At 39.1% G+C, this 18,361-nt stretch overlaps 1 protein-coding gene across 5 annotated transcripts in view; it reads right to left on the bottom strand.

Annotated features, from left to right (window-relative positions):
* LOC141803859 (uncharacterized) overlaps window positions 1–18,361 on the bottom strand; it is a 149,025-nt gene that overhangs the window by 19,982 nt on the left and 110,682 nt on the right. For 4 of the 5 annotated variants that reach the window (XM_074687891.1, XM_074687890.1, XM_074687892.1 and 1 more), the window contains 4 exons: window positions 15,312–15,497; window positions 12,885–12,999; window positions 10,096–10,155; window positions 7,466–7,719 (listed from right to left, as the gene is read on the bottom strand). In XM_074687891.1, the coding sequence (XP_074543992.1) occupies window positions 7,466–7,719; window positions 10,096–10,155; window positions 12,885–12,999; window positions 15,312–15,497 (615 nt within the window). The remainder of the gene's footprint in view (window positions 1–7,465; window positions 7,720–10,095; window positions 10,156–12,884; window positions 13,000–15,311; window positions 15,498–18,361) is intronic. The other variant, XM_074687893.1, reaches the window with a different exon arrangement.

Genomic DNA, 18,361 nt, shown 5'->3' with positions numbered 1-18,361 from the left:
TTAAATAGTTTGCAGCCCCTGTGCGGCGGCTATCAGCTGTTACATAACAGCCTGCCCAGAATTTTGGCCAGGTCGGGGACGGATGGACAAATATGTCTGGGTGACATTAAAGGTTAGAGCCAGAAATGCTCTCCTAATTACCAGCAGAGATAGGATTTTTTAACACCTGATTCATATCATGTTTACATCAGCATTTAACAACAGAAAGAAAGAAATAAGCAAATTAAAGTCAGACGGGTTTTGTGCAAATAAACACACATCTTTCATGTCAATGCAGAGAAGTTTTGATAATACGAACACAAATCAATTCAACTAAGAAAAGTCTTTAATAAAATGTGCTTACACATTGTGAAGAAAAACAATTCAATATCCAAGAATCTGCTTATTCTTGCAGTGTTTAAGCCTATTTTTTTAACATGCTAAAGGGGACATATCATGCTGATCCCTGATTTAATACTTACATATAATATGATACATTTAAAAACAAGACCTTTCACCCCCTGAATTAAAAAAAAATTTGATGCCTCTGAAAATAGGTCATTGCCAGTTGGCCGCAAGATTTCGACCTTTGTGACGACACAAGGATCCTTTCTTTTTATTGGAGTAATCTGATAAAGCAGCTTCTCCTCTGTGATGTCAGTTAGTCACACAACCGCCACAGAGGGATACACCCACCAAGAGCCGAGTATCCCCCCTCAGATGCTGGATGCAGGGACTCTGCTCTGCTGAGCAGCTCGGCTTTACATGGTAAATTAGCAGTTAAAACACTGTCGTTTTTTCTGACTCAGGGTCCAATACAAAAGGACGTATCCTACACTCTGCCATTTTATTAGTGCTATCAATGCCTTACGGTGAAGTTTTGGCAAACAGCAAACTCGCTCGGTCTGCCCCATCCATTATGGCGATTTTGTAAATACTGCCATGCTGCAAAAACCACCCCCTGGCTCTACCCCCTCCGCCCCTCTGATAGAACTGACCAATCAGAGCACAAAGGGCTGTGACGTTGAGAGGTTACTGGAGGTCATTCTCCAAACTGAGTGTTTCAACGAGATCTTCAGAATGGCCTAAAATGAGGATATTGAGAACGCTATTGTGGGGCAATGAAGGAACTAAATGACTTGTACTGAGGGCAGAAATGCTTTACAGGCATCCTAGTCTGGCATAGTGAAAAGGAGAAACAAGCATGATATGTCCCCTTTAAAGGCTAATGTTAGTGAGCTTAGAGTTGGAAAAAGGGCTGCACAAGTACTCAACTATTGCTTTGCCATTTGAAGAAAGAGTACTATACTTTCCAAGACTATGAATATGAATAAAAAGTAATAATTCTTGGTGTTCATACAAAACACATGCTCAAAACAGCCTGTTATATATCACACAAGATCTTCACAAGATCTCTAAGAAATTTGCCAAAATGATGAGGTGATCACATAAGTAGGGATGGGTATTAATAAGATTTTGGTGATATCCATGCCCTTATGGCATCTGCTAATTGTTCTCACTCTTTATCGATTTTCTTATCAATCTGTCTTGTGCATTTTCTCTGAACAAAAAGTCGCTTTACAGGTTTACTGTGTCAACAACATTTAATTGAGTTTATTAGGGAAAAAATATGAAATTGGTCACTGGATCTGAATATCTTTGGGTGTATACAGAAATAAGTAAAAATTGCATTCCATGTGATATTGATGCACTGTTTTGTAATATACTTTCATTCGAGTTGGCAATCTAGTGTCATGAAGTGGTTATAGCATTATTCTAAGTTGTTTGGGACCTTGCTGTATGTATGAAGCTAGCCATGAGCCTGCACGCATTTTTTCTTTCATCATGCATTTTGACATCTGGAGTTCACAGAATTATTTTTACAAAGAGTTACTGTGATATGTTTTTGTGATAAAAGTGGAAATTCTATTCTGAAGCCGAAGTTACAACAATGCACGCTAACAACTAGCATATCAATGCAATTTCCCATGTACGTTAGTAGCAAGCTAGAGCTATTTTGTTTATATTGTGTTTGGTAAATAAGAAGATTTATAACATGTTAAATGTATTGAATATTAATCTCCTGTGAGAGAGTAATGTACATTTCTTTGTGTGTTTAGATCTTCAGTAAAACTTCAAGCTGAAAATCCTGGATCAGAGTTTTCTTGGGAAACTGTTATCATCTGCTAAGCTAAGATAGCTGTGGAAAACTAACCAACTTAAGGTCTGGCAGCTCTGGCATAAAGAATCGTTAAGGGAATCGTAAAGCACAAAAGCTAACAATATTGATTTTTTAAAAACATTTATCAATTCTCAACAGGAACTGTTTTTGAATTCCCATCCCAACACAAACACCATGACATGGCCATAGCTCTGCCCCTGACAGGCCTCCAGAGGGCTGACCAATCAGAGTGAAGGGGGTTTGTGGAGTGGTAAGTTTTAAAGTGACAGCAACTAATTTGAAATGTTTCAGACAGAGGCTGAAATAAGGGTTTCCTAAAACACCACTATGAAAAAATAGATTCTGCTGTTGCCTAATGATTCATATTCTTTACTTACCAAGGTTAATATTAAACGCACTATGCATAGATACATTGGTCTGAGAGTGAACTTCTCATATCTCAACATATCATATAACTTATTCATAACTATTGTATGTGCTATAATCAAATTTACAATCTCCACTCAATTTTGCATCTGTAAAAATACAAATACATGCAAAACCATTTTTATAGAAATGTTAATTTCAATCATCCACTGACACTTGGGAGCTGAAACAAATAAGAAACATGTTAAGAGAGAGGCTCCAAGTTTTCATGTAAAAATAGCCGCAGTCCAACAATTTTGCTTGTCAAAATAACAGATATCAGAATGTCCCAGCAGAGGATAATAAACTAAAACATTTTTCTTTCTCCACAGGCAGATTTGTTTGTTTTTCTCTTAATAAGCTGTTCCAGTTGGATTTTTGTCTACTGACATCTTGAAACAAGTCATTTCCCAGGCCTGTTAGGTGATTATGGCTCTTATTAAGTCTAGAAAGACATTTTTTACACAAAGTCAGTTGTACACATGTTTTGATTTTGGATTTTGGAGTGTGAAAGTTCAACCCAGCTTTGACATCTCAGTAAATCAACATGAATGAGGTTGGCGCCCATTTTTGCATCAAAATACCACAAAAGCCTAATTGTTTCTATAATTTTGAACCAAAAATAAACACAGAGTTTGTGTTTCATTGTCCTACATTAAGTACATTTAAAAGAAGAGAAAATAAATGTTTAGAGTTTGATGTTCATCAGCGTTGTTTAACGAAATTGAGCTCAGTGGAGATGGAAACCAAATGAACCTGATCTACAGCTTACATCAAGAAACAGGACAGATGGAGAACAGCTGATGTGTGTGAGTCAAACCTCTCCCAAACACACACACACACACACACACACACACACACACACACACACACACACACACACACACACACACACACACACACACACACACACACACACAAAGTACACAAAGTACACAAAGTACACAAACACAGTCTGTGTCTAGGTTGTGTCAATCCACAACATGCTTTGCACCTTCATCCCAGCAGAATAAGAGCACAGTCTGAACACACTGGAACAATTTACACTGCTCTCCAAGTGTCAGTGCAGGTGTGAGAGGAGGTGGAGAGAGACTCTGACATTACTGTTAGGAAGGTGGGCTTTACAGGATGGTTGGAAGTGTGAGAAACCCAATTTCCCACGACAGCATCAGGCAGTGAGGCTGATGATACTGTTTATGTTGACTTCAGAGACCAACAAAGGGATGAAAGTGGAACCAGCAAACATGAAAGAAATAAGGTTTTATATTAAAGTTAAAGTAAGGAAGCAGGAGGACAAAAACAGACACTGATAGTTTCCATCTCCTTAATTATCAGGCAATGACCTCTACAAACAAAGTCTGCAGTGCAGAGGAAAGGAAAGCTGATACCGAGCCATATGTGACTTCCTCTATCATTGCATTGTTTTTCAGTTTCATTTTTATTCCTCTGTTGCTCCTCTGGTTTCTTTAATGTTTCACTGATGAAAACTTTCTCTCTCATTTTCACTAATACTTATTTGATCTTCACAGAGTAAGTCGTCCTCTCTCCATCGCTTCAAATTTAAACCATAAGCACAGAAAAGAGGGAAACACTGACTCCAGTGTTTTCAGAACAGACTAGGTGAGAGAACAATCCTTTGGTTTTATAATCAGACTCAGATAGAGGTGGGCGATACTGGGAATTTTGGTGTCGATCCCATACCAAGTAAATACAGGGCCAGTATCGCCGATACCGATACTTATACCGATAATTTTTCATATTTAAGGTTGATGCTTCAAAAAACTGCTGACATTAAGTTGTTTTTGTGATTTTTTCCTTTGATTATGTCGTAAAAATCTAGGACAGAATTTAGGCAAAGTTTAAAGGTGACTACAAAATACTTTAGTGTCATGATAAACATTTATGTTCAGAAACAAAACAACAGTAAAAATAAATAAAGTAGTAATAATAAAAAAAATCCCTAAAACATTTTGTGTGGAATTCTTTTCTTAAAAAAAGTGCAAATAAAAAAATATCATTTTCTTTTTTTTTTTTTTTTGAGGTATAAAGTTGAAGACTTCAATACAAAAATTAAAAAATAAATAAATGAAATTTCTCCTGTTATCAAACTCATTTTTATTTAAATAGTAAAGCATAAAGAATTATCACACCAGAACAAATGTTCAAAAAATTCAAGCAAACTTCTTTTTTCTGGAGTCTGCTTGCTCGTTTCCCTAGTGCCACTGAGCCACATGACGTGACATGGACACAGCCAGGTCGCCACTTTCATAAAACTTAAGCAGTCGATTATCGATATTTGGATCGATCAGCCCACCTCTAGTCTCAGACACAGACAGCTTATTGTGAATCAAAGGACAGTTATCACAATGTTGAAAGTTTTGGCCATATCAGTAAGACCTGCAACAATAGTTTCTACAGGAACACTTCAGCCTCGTTATCTGACAGGACAAATCAAGTACTGGGGTTAAGGGAACACATTACATTGTGCAGTGTTGGATCTTAAAAAGGTTCTAAGCAGAGTTTCAAATTGTAAAAAGAAGAAATGCGAGTGAGACAAAAAAATGAGTAAGCAATTTATTGAAAACAATAACTAAAGGTAGAGCCTGCAGAATTTTCTTAAAAGATAAAATGGCAACTTACAGGAATAATCCAGCTCAACTGTCTCCTATAGGCTTCTATACATGTGTGTCAGTTTCTGTGTCTGCCTCAACCCCCTCCTCTGACTGTATGTTGATGTTTTGGTTGTTTCATGATGTTTCTGGATGAAGAATAAGCGTGGTTCCCTCAGCCAATCACAGCGTGCCCAGTGCACAAAGTGACTTTGAGTGTTGATTAGCAAGTGGAAAAAGCTATCCTGAGTGGCTACGATGGTTGACACAGCAAGGAGCAAGAAAAACAACCAAAGTGAAGAAACATTGACAGACAAAGCTTTTTCCTAAACGAGGGCGAAACTTGGCTCAACTGTCACTCGCTTTTGGGGACTTGGAGCAGCTTGGGATGAAGAGCAATGTGAGTTGGCTTTCTACTGGGCAAGTATGTGTCAGATAACCCTGTGATTAGCTTGTGCTAACACACCAAGTCAGGTGCACAGCTCTTGAGTCCCTCCCATGTCGAAATACAATGCTACAGGTGGTTGCTGGGCTAGTGAGTGTGTTCACGTAGCTTCAGTTGACTGTGGGTGTGTGCTGCCACTGGCACTGAACCAAGGAGGAGGAGCCCAGTTTGAATGTTGTGTTAACTAACATGTAATAAAGTTCCTGCAGACCCTACCTTCAAAGAAGGTTCAGTTTTTCTCCTCAGAGAATCAAACTTTCTTCACCTTTCAGTGTCCCATGTTTGCTACTCTCTGGAAAAGTCCAAACGGGCGAGCTTGTGGCGTTGAAGGAGACGAGGCTTTTGAAGATGGGTTTTCTCCTTAAAGCTCTTCTCTCTCAGATGGCGTCTGATAGTTATTGGGCTGCAGTCAGCTCCAGTAATGGCCTTCATTTGGGTCAAGGTTCAACCTGTGTCTTAATGGACAGCCAATCAGATCCTCTGGCTCAGTGCTGGTGAAATGTTTTTGGGTCTACCTCTGGACCCCTTTGTTCCATAACCCTCAGGATCTTTGAAGAAATTCAAAATGGCTGTCTTACTGCGTCCAACCTCAGCAGAGATGGCGTGTTGTGAGAGATGCAGCTCAACAATCTGACCACATTCAAAGAGAGAAAGCTTTTGAGCCTTTGTCATCAGGAGGTCAGGACAGAGTGAAAACCTGACAGAAAACAACTGAATCCACATTATTGACCAGCTTCTAAAGGCTGAGGTCTTAAACTTTTGATAAGAAGATAAACAGAACATTTCAATTGAATTTTTTCTTCTTTTTGCATTTTGAAACTCTACTAAGAAATTTCTTAGGATCCAACAGTGCAAAATGTAAATTCTTGCAATTTTTCAACTGTTCTTAAAATTTGTGAATGATCTTTTTTATTTTTGGTCCCTGATGCTGATTTAAAATGTAGGATGGAAAAATTTAAACCAACAGATCAAATCTCTTGTGGGTCTTAGAGGAGCTGGGGAAACTGTCCATTCAGTGGTGATTAAAGTCATACCTGTGGCTGGAATCTGTGGTGTTTTTCTGGGTTAAAGACTTAGTTTCCCATGAGCAATATCAGCCACTGTCGCAGAGATGGGACTTTGACTGGGGCGTGCATTTTTTTTTTAAAGTAAATGAATGGAAATCAGAGCTATATGATGAGGATACTGAAATGTTTCCAGTGAGAGTTTAAAGACTCCTTTCTGTCAGTTGCCCTCTCAAGTCACTCATATACATACCTGTTTGCCCATTCATAAACATAAAGCTCCATTTTTCAATGATAAAAATGTGTGGAAGACCTTTAAAGTGAATATTTATGATGTTTGGGTGAACATGCTAAATTTAAAGACAGAGCTGGATTGTATTTAGTCTATCCCAGCGTGAAAATTCAAGGCAAGACAGCAGCTGTCACAAATGGCTCCTGAAAAGAAAAAAAAACCCTTTAACTGTGGTTAAAAAAAGAAATGTGTTGATTCCTGAGCCTCGTGACTATAATTTGTGACAGGGCTGACACTTCAGAACCAGATGAGTTTCAGCTCAGAGTTTCAGCTCAGCGTTTCAGCTCAGAGTTTCAGCTCAGAGTTTCAGCTCAGAGTTTCAGCTCAGAGTTTCAGCTCAGAGTTACTCTTGGTTTGCATTGATTCTGACAGCCTGTGCAGAGCCAGTGTGCAGAGCCAGTGTGCAGACAGAGCTCTAAAAACAGGACATTATAATGAGGTGCAGCACTGAGCCGCTATTTGAATTATAGACCATTCCTCTGCTGCATTCAAGGTATCTTCACAGGTCTGAGTTATTTAAAGCCATCCATGTGGACACATCTATCTTACCTTTCCTCCTCCTGGCTGGTACTTGATGTTATCGATGGATCCAATTTTTGAGCGGACGTTCTTCAGGTCAGGTGTTGGAGCGTTGAGGGGTCGGGGGGTTCGAGGGGCGCGGGGCACTGCAGGCTTCTTTTCCATTGGGGTCTGCTTGGGCACAGGGGGTTTGGTGATGACCCGGCGGCGGTGAGAGGATGCTTCGCCGTTGGTTGAAGCAGCCTGAGAAGCAGGAGTTGCAGAAGCAGGAGGACGGGGACGAGCTGCGTGTCAAAGAAAAACAGAGACAGAAGTTTATCTGTATCGGCTGTTCAGGGTAGCTTCATTCATTCAGTCTTAGTATTCATTATCAGGATTCACATCAAGCATTTTTACTTTTGGGCTCTAAACATTTTCTTCACATGCTGTTTTCTTGTTTGTCAGGCCCTGTTCTGGTTAAATGATAACCATCTGTCCCAATTTCTCTTCTGTAAGATCTTGTGCTTTTAGAATCCTAGCATCATACTTGTAGGTCCTGGCCTTGGTTTATGATAGGGGTGTCTAAACTTTTGTCAAAGAGGGCCATATTTGACTTTGTGAAAGTGACCTGGGTCCAGCAGCTCTAACTGACATACAGTATTTATCAACAGTGAAAATAACAGATGAACGCTCTACTTGTTATTCTTCTTTTAGTGGTTTCTGTAAAAATCAGCCAAACATTCTTAAGCCATCATTACAGACTGGTGAACTCAAACCACACCTGTCCTTTGGTTGACCTTTGGCTAAGTCCCGCCCTCAAACGCTGTGTGCCAATCACAGTGTGTTCAGCCATTGCCATACACTCGGACATTCATTGAAATGCATGCAGAAAGTCAGTTTCCTTTGGTTTTATGAGTTTTTTTCAAAGATTTTAAATCTAAAATGGTAAAAGAATTGGCCTATTTTTTTTTTCTAGTTTTGTACTTTGGTGATTGTAAATCATTGTGTACAAAAATGCTGATCCTCTATCTTGTTGTCTGAGATGGCGATGCTAACCAGATGCTGTTAATCACGTTTGCACTGGGATCTGTAAACCTTGGCTTGTAACTGAAGCTTTTTATCGTGCAGCATTAACATCAGCAAATTCTGCTTCTGACCAGGGAAAATGTTCTCTATTAGGGGACAATATAGAGAAAATGTGTCAGGATGTTTTTATGGCAGGATCAGGATCTGGATTTTATCAGGTTTGTTTTTCATATTCAGACAATGGTCTCTAATTTCGTAGACCAGGTGCAAGCGCAGGCGCACCTGCCCTGCGCCGGCCTTTACCGCTTGGACAGGGCGTGACTGGCGCACTTTGCAAGTTTCCTGCAGTGCCAAGAGAGGTGCAGTCAAGGCGCAGAGGAGTGCATCCACGCCTCCTTCCCCGCAAATGGCAGAGAGGGAGGAGATCAAATGAGCACCTCTTCTCGCCTTTAAATGCGCTGCGGCCGAGGCGGAAACAGTGTACTGGAAAGACCCGGTAGCGGAGACGGTCAGAGCCGCTATCCCTGCAGCAGGAGAATGGACAGCGGGGCACATTGGAGGACACAAAGCGCATCGCCATGTGGGCCAGCTCCCGGGACAGATTTAATCTCTCCCTCTTTTCTTTGAATTAAATGAAATGAGAGAAGCCAGATATATACTCAGTATCAGATGTTAAGGCTGTTTATTGTTTAATTGTAAGATGTGCATCAAACTTCCAGCTGCCGTCAGGTTAACTTTCCATTATGACAAACGGCTTTAATCTGACATCAGATGTGACGGGACAGTTAATATAGATATAAATGTATATGCTGGTTCAGACGGTTACATGTGTGCCTGTCACCAAATTACAGCTGTGGAGGGTGTGCTCCACTTTGCGCCGAGAATAGACCAGGTTGGAGCTGGCGAGCTTTCAGCTCACTTTTTGCACTGTTTTTGACACGAAATTGTCACTGCGCCTATGTCGACACCTCCCCCTGGCGTGCAGTCACACCCATCTCTGCGCAGACGGACCAAATTGTCAAATTGGCTGCCCCCTGCGCTGCGCCACGAAATTAGAGCCTTTAATGTACACATAATTTAGAGTCGGATTCGGTGCTACAATTACTTATTTATGATGTGACCCACTGAATGAAGAGGGTCGTTAGATGCAGTCTGTAAACAATCAGCACTCAGATCATCTTAGGTCAACACAGTCCTGGGGCCTACGGAGAGACTTGCTCTTGCTGGTGGACCCCCTCCTGCTTTCACATCTATTGAGTCTGGACTTTGACTTTACATAAACCAGAGATGAGTTGTCTTCTTCTTGCAGTCTGTCATCTATCTGAGGGTGGAACTTAACTTTGCAGTCAGAGAAATACTGTCTTGCGGCAGAGAGGAGGCGTTGACAGCTCTTCTTGGAAATTAGTCACATGATGAAGGCAAACTGCATGAAAAGCTCTTTGGGCATGTTTGCTCTGGGATATCATTAGTTCAAAATGTTAGAATCAGACTGCATGACAGAGCTGATAATAACTTCATGAAGCACCAAAATCACAAGGTTATGATATCTGTGCAGTCACCCTAAAGTTACCGATTTAGAGATTTAAAAAATTCTCTCAACAGATATCCAGAGTTTCACCACAACACAAACTGATCTGAAACTCCTCTGTTCCTACCTGTAGTCTTGGGTTTCTTGGCCTCCCCTGTCTTGTTCTCATTCTTCTCATTCTTGTTCACTGTAAGACAGAAACAGAGATCAGAATCTTGGAAAAAATAAGAAACACCAAGTTTTTCATGGTGTAATACTTCTTGGTAGTAAATCTCATACAGTTGTGAAGCCTCTTTATTTCTCTTTTGAACAGGGCCACTTCTGCAAGGAGAATGCATTTGTGAGATGAGCAGCAGAGTTTCTGTGCCAATGCAAGATTACTCTGCTGTTGTTGGTGTTGTTTCGGGGGTTGAATGATTGAAGTCAGAAGAAGCAAGACATGTTGGCAAACTAAGAGTTTATTCATTGAACAAGCAGGAGCTGCAGTCAGGTGTGGAAGAACCATACACTGTTTTTCAGAAGTAAGTGGAGACCAAGACATTTTGAGTGGAATGGGGTTAGTTGTCACACAGGCTAGTTATCACACTCATATCTTGCCACCAGGGGGCGCATTCTCTTGATCTGTGGTATGGAAATTTACAGAATTGGGATCACAGCTCACCTATTTAGTTGTTTTGGAGTCAGACAGCTGAACTTTTGAGTGTTTTTTTAAGATTCAGCTCCACAGAATTTTTCTTTGAGGCTTTTAAAAAATTGGTTTATAACAAAATAATTGATGCCCTTGAAGAGTGTAAAGGGTAAGTTATATTTTAGATTTTTATTAGCTAGCTAACTATTTGTTACATGGTGGTAGTTGTTCATGCCAACACCTGTAGCTTTAATTTGTGTTTTGTGTAATGTAGTTATTACTGTAGAAAGACGTTTTGGTTGTTTTGATGATGAGAGATTTACACAAATGTAAAAAGTGGGAAGACTAACCCCATTCTCCCCTACTGATTTATAACATCTCTGCTGTAACAACTTAGCGCTACAATGACACATTTTTGCTAACGTTAGAAGTTGTTTTCCTGGTGCTAAGTCTTGTTAGCATACTTAAAGATGCTAATAGCAGGATCTCTTTTAATTGGACTCCCTCGTCACCTTGTGGCCCGCAGTCTCTACGCACTGTTGTACATTACTTTACGCAAGCCGTGTGTTTGTTTTGGAATTAAATGGAGATTGGATCGAAAAAAAATGTCTTTGTTCAAGACAACTTTTTGCTGGATACAATGCGCCAAGTTAAGGTATTTATCAGTATGGTTTAAAACATGACATCAAGCAAACATTGTAGTAGCCGACTGTATGTTAGCGACATCAGCAGCCTGGTGCTCCCACAGATCTATAGGCTAACGTGACAACAAGTAAACACCGTCAGTTTGTTCGTAGTTTAGCAGCCATCTAGCCCAGCTGGCAGCCCGGTGCTCTGAGACATGTCTGTAAGTTGTCTGTTAGTGAATCCTGGTTATATCCTGCCAGTTACCGACCAAGCAGAGCTAATGTAACCTCACTCTTCATTTTATTGATAGACTCTCAAATTTAAATAGACCACTGCAGAATAACTGCTGACTGTGGGTTGGAGGCAACGGTATCACAAACAGTTTAGCTCCTGTGTTAGCCTTTAGCTCGTGCTCTATCACTCCTCTGTTTGTCTTTCTTCTGCTCTTCTGTCCTTTTTCTGTCTGACAGTTAGGCTCCAGTGTCCACCATCACTACAAAATTAATCACATAAATCATTTTCAGCATAGAAAAACATGCATCTCTATTGTCTCTACAAAACTTTGTCAGCCGGCGTGGTGCTGTCATAGAGACCTCGATGTGTCGTTAAACATCCAGTCCTGCTTGACCTGATCAGGAAGCCATAAAGTAGAAATTTAAAATAGCCTGTAACCTGTAATATTGGTGCTGATAATCTCATTTTAAAGTGTGGATTACAATCAGGCATTTATCTAGGAGTGAGACTTTATCAAGATCACTCTCAAACTTCTCAGAGTCCCTTTGAAGAAGTCTGTGACATTTCAAATATAACATTGTGGAAACTGGAAAGCACCATCAATATGCAGTCTTCTACCTTTATACTCAAGTTATACCAAGAAAAGTTGCTTTAATAAGTCTCCTTATACTATAGAGCCCTGCTTGAAATGACAGTGATGGAGAAATGATCAACTGAATAAGAACTGTCAGGGTTAACTGGTGATGGGACCTGAGTCATTTCACTGTTCTTGTTAACGTCACAGTATGTACATCATTAGGCACAAGCTGTGCTGTTTTTAATTCTGCCACTTTGTGTCAGAGGCATTATGAAATCTAACTGAACCGCTGCCATCAGTGAAACAGTCATAAAAATGATGCAGGTCACAGTAAATGAAATACACCTTGTGGAAGATCACAGCTATGGCTGTGAAATAAGTGAATCATATCCTCACAGGATGCACAAAAAGCATAACGCCTGTTGGAATAACACGGTTCAGACTGAGTCATAGCTCCACCACTGAGAGAGGTGAGATGCTGTTTGTGATTTGTAGATAAAAATACTTGACTGGCGTCTTCAGAAGCTTCCTCTTAAATCTGACAAAGTGCAGCATATGGCAGCGGTTTGGTTAGCCTGTTTCCTGGAGCCGTGCCAGTCAACGTGTGAGTCATTTTTCCGGCTACTGTAGCACCTTCAGCTTCTGCTGTGGAGGTCATGCTGCTCTGACACCGCTATAAAGTAACCAAAGCACAGGGGGGACACTGTCTGTGACCATGGTGCTAATATCACACAATCAGGGCCAGAGGGCACACACACAATCACACACACAGCGTGTGCAGACAAGATTCTCAGTGCAAGCTGGGTATGTGTGTGTGTGCATGTGTGTGTGTGCAAATGTGTGCACTTACCAGCAGCTTTACTTGCTGCGTTGGCAGGAGAGCCGTTCTTATTGGCAGTTGATCGAGGAGTGGGCGTGGCCTTTGACACAGGTGGGCGTTTCTCAGCTGTACCATTTTCTGCAGCCTGAAATCACAAGACGAGATCATCTGAAGGAGAGTTTAAAAAGTTTAAATGTGTTTGTTTTTTACATGTTTTCAGCTCGTACAGCAGGTGTGTGTGTGTTCTGCTCCTGTGTGGAAGAAAACTGAGTTATCATGAGCTGAGGATCAATGTTTCCATGAATGAGACAAGCTGTAACAAGCTGATAAAAAAAGAGAGCAAGAAAAAAAGAAGGTTCAAGCATGTAAAAAGGAATCAATTACCATGAAATACAACATACAAAGAGAGAAGAGAAAAATAAAGAAAGAAAAAAAGGGTAAAAGAACCAAGCAATGAAAAGAAAAGAAAAAAAGAACAAAAAGAAAAAAAGAAAAAGAGAAGAAGGAAAAAGATAGAACAGAAGCAGAGTGAAGGAAAAAGAAATAAAATAAAATGAAAGAACATGTAGAGGGGGAAAAGGAAAAAGAAATAAAAGAAGGGAAAGAAGAACCAAACAAAGAAAAAAGGAACAAAAGGAACAATTACAAAATAAAAAAAAATACAGAAACAAAGAAAAAAGCGACAGAGTGAAGAAAAGAAAGTAACAGAATAAAAAGAAAGAAAGAAAGAAAGAAAGAAAGACAGAAAGAATGAAGAAAGAAGGAAAGAAAGAAAGAAAGAAAGAAAAGTGACAGAGTAAAGGAAAGAAAGTAACAGAAAAAAAAGACAGAAAGAAAAGGGAAAAAAGGTTACAGAGTAAGGAAAAGAAAGTAACAGAATGAAGAAAGAAAGAAAGAAAGAAAGAAAGAAAGAAAGAAAGAAAGAAAGAAAGAAAGAAAGAAAGAAAGAAAGTAAGAAAGAAAAAGAAAGAATGAAGAAAGGAAGAAAGAAAGTAAGAAAGAAAAAGAAAGAAAGAAAGAAAGAAAGAAAGAAAGAGAAAGAAAGAAAGAAAGAAAGAGAAAGAAAGAAAGTAAGAAAGAAAAAGAAAGAAAGAAAGAAAGAAAGAAAGAGAAAGAAAGAAAGAAAGAAAGAAAGAAAGAAAGAGAAAGAAAGAAAGAAAGAAAGAGAAAGAAAGAAAGAAAGAAAGAAAGGAAGAAAGAAAGAAAGAAAGAAAGAGAAAGAAAGAAAGAAAGAAAGAAAGAAAGAAAGAAAGAAAAAAAAGAAAGAAAGAAAAGAGAAAAAAAGTGACAGAGTAAAGAAAATAAAGTAACAGAATAAAAAGAAGGAAAGAAAAAAAGAAAAAAAAAGAAAAAAGAAAAGGGAAAAAGTTATAGAGTAAGGAAAAGAAAGTAAGAAAATAAAAAGAAAGAAAATAAAAAGAAAGAAAGAAAATAAATAAATACAACAAAAGTCGAAAAAAGAAAAGAAAATAAGAAAAGATTTAAGAATAAAAATGATAAAGAAAGACGAGAAATAAGAGAAAGAGAAAAAGAAAGAAAGAAATTGAGAAAAAACAAGGGGAAAAGATTTAAATAGAAAATAAAAAAGTAGATAAAAGCAAAGAAGAGAAAAGAAAGAGGGTGGGTGAGTACAAGGAAAGTAAGAAAAAGAGTGAAATAAAGCAGAAAAAGGAGAGTAATAAATGAGAATAAAAAAGAAAGGGAACCAAGAAATAGAGAAAAGAAAGACAGAGGAAAAAAGAAGTTACCCTCACATCACGGGTTCAGTGAGGCTCACATCATTCAGCACAGTAATATAATGGGCTTGTTCCAGATTAGCTGAGAGAAATCACAGCACAAAACATCACACAACTCATTCACCTTTCACAGATGTCATGACATAGTAAACAACAATAACTGAAGAGATCAAAGCTGCTGTGGATTTTAGAGTCAGGTGCCACAGGGATAGGAAAGATTTAAGTTGTGCTGACGGTTAGCAAAACAGAGCAGACACACTGAGCTTGTATTATAGAAAGTTATCACACACTGCATTCATGATTTCAGGTGTTGTCAGCAGTACAGATGCTAATCCATGAATAATCTCACCCACAGTAACATCACTTTGTATTTGTTTTGTCATCGCTGTGTGTTTTGATGAGTCATTCCTGTCGTGTTTTTTCTGCTCTAAGAGAGACGAGTGATAACGTCTGAGCTGTGTTTTCAGATGCTGCAGACTGATAGCATGGCTCATACATAAATCTCGTGGAAGTGAAGATGTGTGTGTCATCTTTTTACTGTATATGCTTGAGCTCACTTGAAGTGGCTGATGCTGTCTGCCTCTGGACTCAGTGGAGTGTTTTCTTTAACCTGGGGTGCGGTTTCAGTTGAGGACAAAGGCGAGACGTTTCCTGATCCAGACATCGTGCATTCATCAACTTTGCGCTGAGGAAACGTGTACACTTTGTGTTTGAGACTCACCTTAGCAGCCTTGGCAGAGCCAGTTGGTGGCCGCTTGGCAGCAGTGGGTGTGGTCGCCTTGGGGCTTTTTTTATTGGCTGTGGCTGTGGTGGGGGAGGGGCGTTTGGCTGAGTTGGCCTCGCCATTGGTGGAAAGGGTGGATGGGCGAGATTTGGCTGAGTTTGGTTTGGTAGAACCAGCGTCAGGCTAGTGGTAATGGAATTAAAAAAAGGCAAATTAAAAGTAAAAGAGAGGAGGACAGAAAAGAAAAGAGACGAGGGACAGAAAGAGAGGGAGAGGAAAAAGAGAAGTGAAATGGCAGCACAGCCAAACAGCAACCTGAAACAAATTCTGAAATCTGAGAATGAGATTTTTCTAGTCCCTTGGGATGAATCATGAGCTTTCAATAAATGATAAAGTTATAAGCTTTAGATTTTATGGAATGAGTGGTACAGAGAAAGGTGTGATTTGACATCAGCTGTGATGCAATGTCAGGTTTTTTAATGTTGGTGGTGGTGGTTTGAGCTGATTCATAAAAAAGGTGCTTAGGTGAGTGTAAGTTGTGGTGCTTAACTAGTATTTAATGAAGGTATAGTATAATAGAGATATAATGAACAGTTATATTTTTGTGTTTTAAAAGTGTAGCTGAGATTAAAAAAATGAAATTCTAAATTTGGCAACTGCATCAGAAAACAACCATCATATTTGCAGAACATGCAACATTCAAACAAAATCATGTTTTTGCAGCTCCATAATAAATAAATGAATGAATAAATAAATAATTTTCCAAATAAGTAATCAAATCAAATAGAAGTTTATACAACACAAAAGAGGCATACAATGAAATGTTTATGCTAGTGGCAGTCAAGAAATCTGCCTGGTGCTTATTAGGGAAAAACTAGATCTCACTGACATCAGGAAAAAGACAGTTACTCTAGTAAGTAATCATAAGTATTACTCTTACATTGTAGCAAAGACAACAATGAAATACAGCTATCTATTACATGAAATATTAAGAAAACATGTATGTATGCTGTGTGTTTTCTTTATACGCACTTAACTTACTGTCTTAAACCATTAGATTTATTACAGTAAAAAAAACAGACTTTAATAAGTCTTGGTAACTTTCATATATTTATGCAGCTGCACAGCTTTTCTGACACAGTATAAAATATTTTCCTGCTTTTACTTATTTATGATAACAATAGTTGCTTTTCATACATGCTTTTGAATTGAAAAAGCATATCTTTTCTTATCTTGTCTTATAATATCTTATCAACCTTAATAATAATAATAATAATAATAATAATAATAATAATAATAATAATAATAATAATAATAATAATAATAATAATAATAATGCCTATTATAATAATAATAATAATAATAATAATAATAATAATAATAATAATAATAATAATAATAATAATAATAATAATAATAATAATAATAATACTTATTATTATTATTATTATTATTATAAAAGTGTGAACAAAACAATGCATGTTGTGTTCATGGGAGGTCTAAGGAATGATATACATGTTCTTATTTTACAGGGAAAATTTGCGATTAAATGGTTTGATATAAACTTTTTTTTAACCCTTTTCAAAAACACTGACTGATATAATGACCCTTCCAAGCACTCTGGGGATGTTTTAGAAGTAGTTAATAACTTGTACTACATCAGTCCAACACTGGTTCATCCACTGTCTGTGTTAAAAATAGGGCTCTAACTATCACCTGACAAAAACCCTCAAGGCTAATGCCTCAGATACACTAGATATGTGTGCAGTCCAGCTTGCCTGCATTTGTCAAGACCAAGGAGTTCCCACGCTGCCCACTCCATTTTTAAGCCTCTCTTCATTCATGTTGGGTTGTAAAACCTCCAACCTGCTAACCGACCTGGGGCCTGTACTACGAAGCAGGATTGAGTCATCCAGGATAACTCTGCGACAACTCGCTGAACTTCACCAGATCTCCGTCATCCAGATCTGCTGTACTACGAAGCTCGTTATCAACTTGATAAGTGAATCCTGCTGGGATCTGTGCGGGCACACATAAAATGGGCGTGGTCAGCGGCCCTGGAGCATTTTCCACAATGGAGAAGAGAGCAGCCTACTTTACAGCGGAGGAGCAGCAAATAATCCTGCAAAAAATATGAGGAGTACCACAGTATAATCCAGGCCAGGAGCAACACGACTGCGGCCGTGAAAAGCCGGAGGGATTGCTGGCAAAAAATCGCTGACTCTGCAAATGCCTAAATTTCCAAAATGGTGATATTAAAAGACCTATCTCATCATGTGACAACACGGCCAGTTAGGTCCTTATTCATTCATGTTGTCAGTCAGTGTGTGTGTGATCAGCATCATATCCGACCTCATAATTAGAACCGATTGGTCAGCGGGCGGTCTGTCACACCCCGTGAGCTCTAATCCTGGAACTTAAGTAAACTTAAACAAGTAAGTAAGTAAGTAAACTTAATTTGTATCGCACTTTCCACAGACACAAGTCACAAAGTGCTTCACAGTAGAAAAAAATAGTGCAACTTAACCTGCTCCAGACCAGGTTTGGCATTCAGCATCAGTTACCAGGGCAACGTGTCTGGATAAAAAGAGATCCACATTCGTAGTGCGGAAAACCCGAAACTTATCCAGGAAGTTATCTCTCTAAGAGTAATCCAGCTTCGTAGTACAGGCCCCAGGTCTGGCTCCACTCATTTTGTCTGTTTGTCTGTTTTGACACGGTTTGTTTTGTTTTGAAGGTCACTGGCTGGGCACAACTTCCTGCCCCACTCAATCTTCCCTACAGTGAATTGATGCATCTAAGCTCTGGCATCCGGCAAAAATAGGATGGCTGCGAATTACCTGCGACCTCCTGGACCAGCCATGCAGCCAGACCACAACAGAGCGGATCAAGTGTAAGCTGACACATTGACATGAATGGAAACCTATCTGATCCAGCGCTGTGACGGAGCGGTGACGCACTGCAGACACATCCGGTGTATTTTACCGTAGAGCTGCTGTAAAACTTGAATTCAACTTTAGCTTTCAAAGTAGTTTGCAAATGCTAAT

The sequence above is a fragment of the Halichoeres trimaculatus genome, unplaced genomic scaffold, assembly GCF_033239565.1.
Source record: "Halichoeres trimaculatus isolate MK-OKI-2021-1 unplaced genomic scaffold, fHalTri1.1 fHalTri1_scaffold_15, whole genome shotgun sequence".
In the NCBI taxonomy this organism is placed as follows: Eukaryota; Metazoa; Chordata; class Actinopteri; order Labriformes; family Labridae; genus Halichoeres; species Halichoeres trimaculatus.
Note: the sequence above shows the minus strand (reverse complement) of the source record. Positions and strands in the feature narration are given on the sequence as shown.